The sequence below is a fragment of the Atta cephalotes genome, assembly GCF_000143395.1.
Source record: "Atta cephalotes unplaced genomic scaffold scaffold00004, whole genome shotgun sequence".
NCBI lineage: Eukaryota > Metazoa > Arthropoda > Insecta > Hymenoptera > Formicidae > Atta > Atta cephalotes.
The window spans coordinates 1,187,726-1,196,196 of NW_012130068.1; the positions used below are offsets into that span (position 1 = coordinate 1,187,726).

General features: G+C 31.2%; 1 protein-coding gene across 1 annotated transcript in view; it reads left to right on the top strand.

The window, feature by feature from the left end:
* LOC105625884 (protein timeless homolog) overlaps positions 1 to 4,360 on the top strand; it is a 110,613-nt gene extending 106,253 nt beyond the window's left edge. Inside the window, exons 22-27 of the mRNA XM_012207193.1 lie at positions 1,844 to 2,068; positions 2,611 to 2,895; positions 2,955 to 3,056; positions 3,604 to 3,783; positions 3,955 to 4,047; positions 4,134 to 4,360. Coding sequence (XP_012062583.1) covers positions 1,844 to 2,068; positions 2,611 to 2,895; positions 2,955 to 3,056; positions 3,604 to 3,783; positions 3,955 to 4,047; positions 4,134 to 4,360 — 1,112 coding nt within the window. The remainder of the gene's footprint in view (positions 1 to 1,843; positions 2,069 to 2,610; positions 2,896 to 2,954; positions 3,057 to 3,603; positions 3,784 to 3,954; positions 4,048 to 4,133) is intronic.
* The last annotated feature ends 4,111 nt before the right edge of the window (positions 4,361 to 8,471 follow it).

Consider the following 8,471-nt stretch of genomic DNA (forward strand, 5'->3'; position numbering starts at 1 on the left):
CGTGAAAGAGGAAGCGAGAAGCAGTAAAGATCAATTTGTACAGGATTCTTTTCGTTCTTCTATACCGATTTCTTACAGATTAAAAACCTTTCGCCGATATTATCAACGAAGACAAGTCCGCTCGTATGTTTGCGAGATTTGCTTCTGTTTTTTTCTTTTTTATTATTTGCAAGTGAAACGAGTGCGATTCCATGAGAATTTTTTATCTATGTATGTTAATTGTTTCACTTTTTTATCCCGATTATGGAAATGAGAAAATGTTAAATTGCGTAGATTAGGTTTAATTAATATTTCCTAAAGGATCTTGATTATAACACAAAATGTTTCAGCTATGAACAAGGAATGTTAATTTATAAATTCAGGTATTTAATTATATTACAGATAGAGAGTGTGTAATTTCTAAAATCATGACATGCATTATTGTGTATTTTTATTAAATTATTACAACATTTAAATCCTTTCATATAACGGATTATACCTACATCAATTACGGATTTAGCACGGCAAAAGTTATTATGGAACCGGAATGCGCGGTTCCTAACCGAGAACTATTCTGGTGATCTAAATTTATCGAACTACTAAACATTTATACCTATCACGTGGTATTCTGCAATCATAACAATCAATCTTCAAAACATTCGCGTAAATTTATTTACAGTTGAAATAATAAACGTCACTTTTTTCACAATTTTTAATATTCAGAATTCAGAATATATTTTCTTTGTCAAAAATAGAAAATAGTTGCGGTAACAAATTATAAAGTATAATATAAAATTACAAATATCAAATTATAGTAAATATTCAATGTGTTATTTATTTTTATTTAAAAAATGTTAGATATAAGACTCGAACATTATTTCATCTCTTTTTTTTTTCACATGAATGCGATGTGCTTTTCAAGCAAATTTGTTCCAATCCAATTTTTTTCAAATACTCGGAATAATATTTACATTATCTTTTTATTTCTGTTGCTCATATTTGAACGATATCATCACGGAATATCAATCTTGTTATTTAATATTGGCTGCAAATTCCAGCCGCACTTTCGCCGTTCTTGGACCAATATCACTCGCCTTAGCTTCCTATTATGGTGCTGGAAGGAATTTCATATTTATCATGGATATTGTTTTCCTCTCTCATGCCCCTTATTTGTATTCAATGCATTGAGATAGCTCATATCATAGACATACTACAGAAAGATGAAGCATTGCCGAGAAGTTTTGGTTCACCGTATGTGAAATAACATTTTTCTTCAATGTCGTGTTTTGATGCAATCTCTCTAACCCAGATGGGACTATTCTGTATAGAAAATATGATTGTTTTTCGTAGGAAACAGAATAGATATACTCAATTAATATTCTGAGTATATACAGAGATATGTCAAATCTGATAGTACATTCTCTCTGAAAAGAAACGCCAAGCATGATATATTTTACGTGCGTACAACGTAGACAAGAGAATGCTGGAACATAAATTATTCAGATTACAAAAATATATATTTCTTTTTCAATCAGTTAAAATTCTTGGAAAAATTAATATTTTAAAATTAATATTTTAATTAATTAATTATTTTTTTTAAAGGGAACTATGCATAATAAATGATGTAGATTCAAAACAAATTTGGATCATATTAAATTATATTTCAGAGTCATACTTTCGTATAAGATCTATAGAAAGAGTTTAAATTTATACTTTCTTTAATATTATGTTCGAGATTTATTTAATGTAACGTGAAATATCTTGCGTACACATATACGTGCGACATTGCACGACGGGCTTTACACACGTTGATGAACGCTCGCTCGAGAAAGGTTCACATCGTTTCCATGCATTGTGCGCAAAGGTAAATCGTCGTGGGAAACGCAAGCTGCCAGTAATTCTGATGGGAACGAAAGTTCAGCCACCGACGACGAAGACGACGAAGAAACTCGAAAATCCTCGAAGCGCAGCGCGCCTCGACGAGGCGAGGAGCCGATGAAAAAGAAGCAACGGAACAGGCGGAAGTTACCGACGATCGTTTACACGGATGCACAATTATCCGGTCTCTTGAAGGACGTCATCGACAGGAGTAAGTATCGCTGCCCTCTCATGGTCTTCCTCTCTTTTTCTACATCTGCGTTTTTGTGATTAATGAGACCGTACTTGTCGCAAGAGAATGGCGCGTGCAACATATCCCTCGCTTTCTTCACGCAGAATAAATGTTTTCCTTGCCGGAGAAAAGGGACAACGATGATTTGCAGAAGCCATTACGCGGAAAAAAAGAGATGACTTGTCGGAAAAACAGTTTCTCAAGTCACTATGTTTGGAGTATGTCATGTTGCGAGCTTCGCGAATCCTACAATAAATGAAGTTGTTTTTAGAGGAAATTTATCATTCTAATCCTGTTATGCAAATCTACTCTGAATAATTTGCAAATAATATAATAATTTATAAAGTCCAAAAAAGAATTATAAAATATTGCATTTTTTTTTGAATATTATTCGATTAATCAATGTAAGGACTAACAAATAATACTTAATTGACCATTATCAGTTAGCAAAACGAACTTATTAATAGAAAGAAAATAAATTAATTTGGAAAATCTCTCGGAAAAAATTCGCGTTAAATCAGACATGAAAGAGGCATTGGAATGGATCAAGGAATCTCTGCAAGACGTTCTGGACGATCGTGACGAAGAGAGCTTCGAGGGCATACCCTTAGTACCACTGACAGATTACTCGATGGCCGCGATGGATTCACCGAGTTTTCAAAAGCTCCTTCGCGCCATGGGATTTGTGCCGCCGGCTGATGGCCAGGAATCTTACTGGCGTATCCCAGCGAATATACTTACAACCACACTTAAAAAACGCTACAAACTCATCGAAGACGCTTTAGTCGGCGAATTCATTGTTGAGGGTAAGTGGTTTAGCAAATATGATGTTCGAATGACGATCATTTATCGAAGTATATTTTAGAAACGCGTAAAGATCATTCCAATATTGATGAAAAGATGGATGATGACAGTGAAGAAGATATCGATGTGTTCGAGCATGTTAAAAAGTTCTTTGCGCCCAGAGGTCAGTACTTTTTTGGTAACCTTATCGGAAAAATGTGTATCATTATAGAAATTCTTCGCTGAAAAACTTTACACGTTATTATAAAATATTTTCTGAGCTGCCTGAAATACAATCAATTTATCATTGATATTATTGATTTAAATTAAAATTTATGAGTTACTTCTTTATGAACTAATTTCAAAAGTTTTTTTAATTGAGATTTATCATGACAGCACGCGTATATTTAATCCTGGAATGTTACTGTGGATGAATTTTTACCTTAGTGCTAATTCAAATTTAATATAACTCTTTTCATTAAAATGTTGACAGTTTAACATAATATTTAATAAAAGTTTATTTTCTTTTATATTAAAATAGTGTTAGTTCAGTTATTCTACTTTGTAACCTATAGAATAAAATAAAAAAATGTAAAAGGATTTCTAATTATGTGAGTGAATTTTTTAGATGTAAAAAAATATGTGTAACATTATAGGATTAAAATTTCTTACTTTCATGTATATAACGTATATAGAAATCTATTTTAAAAAATATATTGAATCATTTTTAGAACCAAAACCGTCAACTTCCGAACAGTCGAAAGTATCCACTAAAATTCAATTATCACAGAAATCTAAAACATTAACATTAAACGAAGAAAGTGATGAAACAGAAGTTACAGAAAAAAACGAAGAAGCAGAAATTATAGAAAAACATGATGAAGCGAAAATTACAATAAAAACAAATAAAGGTACTTTACTATCATAATTTAACTATTCTAATAAACAAGGAACACAGAATTACATTTTCTCGCCCTCTGTTACTCGAGCTAGTAAACCACTGTTCCTTTACCGACAAATAAATTTATCGGATTAAATTTTTAGACATTAATCATAATATTCACATTAATACAAAATTTTAGAAAGCATAAGCAACGTGAAAAGTCGAATAAGGATGCTCGATGATTCTTCTGAATCGGAAATGGAAATTGAAAGAGATGTCGATGATAAAAACGGTCAGTATTGCTAATAAAAAATAGGAATCGATCGATCCTTTTATTATTGATCACGCATTAATTGTAAATTTCCATAAATTTTACAGATGACATAAAGAGAGACAGATCCGATTCTTCATCTGACAAGGATAAACCGGCTACAAAGAAACGTCGACTAGTCGATAGTGACGAGGAGGAAGAGCCACTAAAGAGTAATTATACCGAGACAAATGGCGCTCGCGTAATAATTAGCGATGATGAAGAATCATTATCCAATGTGCGATTTGAGCGGCCTGCATTATCTCGCATAATAATCAGCGACGAAGAAGATTAGGAGAATACATTTATATATTCGTTATTCTAGATATTTAAAATATTCTAGATATTTAAAATATTCTTGAATATTTAAAATGTTATAATATATCACAACATATATTTTCTTTTATTCAATCCTTGAAATAATAATTAAGACAAGAATTAAATTAAAATATGTTTTATCGATTATTCTACTGTAATAAACATACTTTGCTAAGATTAAAAATTGCGATAAAAAATCGAGACAAATATTCAATTTTAAGAGTGAAAATCATGATTAACATTATGTTATATGTGTTGAGAGCTAAATTTATTTTTAATTCAATTTTGAGAAAAGAATGTCACAGCTTTAACATTGTTAACTTCAGTTGGGAAGGTGAGGATCGAGAGATTTACAGGCACCGGCTTTATCCGCGAGCGCTCGAACTGGAGCATACATCCTAGGCGTTGTAAGCTTCGTCAAGATCCCACGTGTTCCTCATCGCGGTAAGTCCTTGCGAACAATTAGTGGCCTAGCACACACTCCAGGGTGCCAAGAAAAACAGTTCCCGAAAGGCGTCCACATTTCGCCAAGGAACGACGAAGAGAACATGCGAGCGTAGCGGTGCCGGCTGGCGAAGGTATCTTCAATGTTACCGCGCCGCTGGCTCTAGGTTATCGACCTTGGTCACGTGATGACTCGAAACAGTCTCGCATCGCGCGATCAACCTCCTTGATCACGTGTTTCCCGGTTCGGCGGTTGGTCAATGCGGCTGACTTTACGTCTTTTGATGGGCAGGTGAGGAGTCTTGGCGAGTGTTAACGATACGTACGTGTGCATCGAGACGTAATCGTGCGACGAAAGACCAGCTCTCACCTTTTTCGATGCCCACGTAGCTTCGATGGCTATCGACCGTCCAGAGCTCGAACGAATCGATACAACAGGACTCGCGGATATATGATCAGGAGATCATACCGGGTCAAGAATCGTGAAAAACGCCTAGCCGCGAATCTAGTCGCGAATATATTGTTACGTATGAAAAGACACCAAGCTCTATGTAAATTTATATGCATAACTAATCGCCAATTCGATAATGAAAGACGTCGAATGATATCTAGTTCTTTATTTTCCTCTATTTCTAATTTTTATATTTATTATTTTATTATATTATTATTTTTTTTATATTTCATATTTATTATTTTATCATTTATTATTTTATTATATCTAAATCATTTAAATAATATATGTATTTAATGATAAAAGAAACAAAATTCCTTCATTGATTTCCTTCTATAATATTTCTGCTTCTTACATTATTTTATTTCGTTCATGTATGTTTTCTTATAATATTATATCTTTTATTATATTTTTATTGTTATTTTATCATTTATCTTATTTTTTGGCCTTTATCTTGTTTACAAATCTTATGTATATAAAATATATACATTTCTTTTCTTATACATTTCTCCTTTATTGATTCCTTTATTATTGTTATTGTAATATGAAATCGAACCTCAGCGAAAGTATTAGCGCTACCTACCAGGAGTAGCTGACAAACAGTAAGCAGAGTCTGAATGCATCTATGAGCAGCATTATTTACGCTCGAGAGGGACATGTCTACAGTGGTAACTAGAGGCGCCGATCATCGTTCCGTCATCTTCGTCACTATAGAACGACCAGATTCCAGAAGGGTGACTACATGCATTCTAATCTCAACTTTTAGATGACAGGTAAGCATGACATAGTAGGAAGTGAGCCGTCACGGCGAGTCCACTCCACGTGGAATCCGAAGTGCTTCGATCAGGACATGTAGCTGCCGTGATAAGATAGCATGCGAAAGAGTTAGTAGATCGCAGCCAACACGTTTCTTATGATCTCCGGGTAGAAGCGCGGGCTTCTTATACGGTTGTAGGTGGATGGCATCTCCTCTCTCTTTGTGAACGATATCCCCACTCCATCGGCAGACCCTTCCTACATTCGTATTCTTCCCCCTCTTCGCACATTCTATATCTATATCTTTAGCCAAATTGAAATTGTGAGAGACAATTTTTAAAAGCAAACAGGGATCAGACAAAAAGAAATTGGATATATACAATACAAGGAATAATACTATCAATTTAAAATGAAGTATACAGTATATAATAATCTCTTTTAAATATCTAAATAATAAAAAATTGTTGAAATTAATTTTCTTCTTAATTATAATCTAAAACTTAAAATAATAAAGAGTCGGACATATTCAAGCGATTATGTTAACGTTTACTGATATCAACCTTTATAATTTTGTATCTAGAAAGAGATCACAGAGAGACATTTAAACCTTAATTACTTTATTTAACACTTGAAAAAAAATGGTTTTACATTATTATAATATAATAAATAATAAGTTTAAAATATTAAAAATGAATGATAATAAAATGAGAGATATAAAATGTTTTCAATATTTTACATAAAAAAATTTATACTTCTTTTAAATTATTTGAATAATCGATATTCTGTATTTATATTCATATTAATTACACAAATCATCTGTTGGTTGTGTATTGCCATCTTATTAGGAAAATATAAATACAAACAAGTTTCTGTCACAGTCACTAATCTCATATGAGTAATTTTAGATTTATATTTCATGTTTAAATATTTAAATAAAAGAAAATTATTTGTATGAAAATAGTTTTATTTTTTACGTGAGACATTTTTTGACATTGCATTGTAGAAATATATAGAGAATTATAAGTATTATGTATTTGTAATTAATTATGATATACACATTCTATTTCAATTGTTATTATCAAATATTTACAAGGTTCTTATATTAAAAACAAAGAGATATTGAGTTATAAATTTTAATTCATTCATTTACATCAGAAATTGTACGTAACATTATAGAATTTGACATCGCCAAACCTATTATCTGTAACATAAAGTTTATATTTTTATTTCAAATAAAGACTCCAGCAAATTTTTTATTGCATAAATTAACACACAATTGTAATCCATTCTCATGATTTATATTTATTAATATAAAAATAAAAAGGATTTTGTATATATAATAATAAATCCAAAGATAAAAATAAATCCAAAAAGAAATCAAATATAAAAAGCCTATATGATTTTTAGTGCGGAAATAACATAAAGTGATAAGATATAATTCGCAAACAGTTGGAATTAATTTCATTGGTACGTTTTTATTGTTTTTAAATTATACTTTGTCGCTTTATAAATATTATTTGCCAATCAACAATCAAGCGGAAACTCATAGGTATTTTACATTTGTTTTATATTTATACATAATTTTAATATTTTTGTAAAATATTTCATGAAAAAATATATATGATATAATAAAATATAATGTTTATAAATAAAACATTTTTTATAATAATATTGCAAAAAGGAAACAAAAATTCTGTGAAATTTTGAAAAGTTACATATAAAATTCTAGGAATAATACAAAATGAATTAAATGAATACATAAAAATTGTCGCATATAACGTTGCTTACAACTCTGAAAGTTTCCAATGAGAGAACGTAAAATGGGCCACCGGTTAAAATAATCGGCCTTTGTGCCCGTATCATAATGGTTTGTACTAATCGACTGACGTCTTTTAACTGTTTTCCGAAATCCATTTGCTCTCTTTTTTTAAAGATCACAAACTCCCATCCACAAGAATATATTGATTGCGCAATTTGCAAGCCCTAGATTGATATAAAAATTAAAATTAATATAGAGTGGTAATATAAAATACTTGCTTTTAATAATTCTGAATTGTTCTTTACTGTACATTGTTCTCATTTTAAAATTCTTAAGAGTATAGTAAGAGAAAATTTTTAGTATTTTGATATAAATGAAACTAACCAAATGTTCGAGTTGAGCGGCAGAGAAACAGAAAATAAACAGTTGCAAGGCGGCGCATAAAAAATATTCAAACAAAGACCATAATTTCAAAATAGATTCCATGTCAATCTGTAGCCGAGATGTACAAACGTTGTAGTTTAATAATTCGAATGACAACATTAAATATGTATACAGAATGCATTAAATATGCGTGTCGCTAAATACTTTGTAAAATAACTCGTACCGCAATTTTAATCATTGATGCTTCGAATGAGACTAAACAAATGATAAGTAATGTTTCGATGCATTGCACGA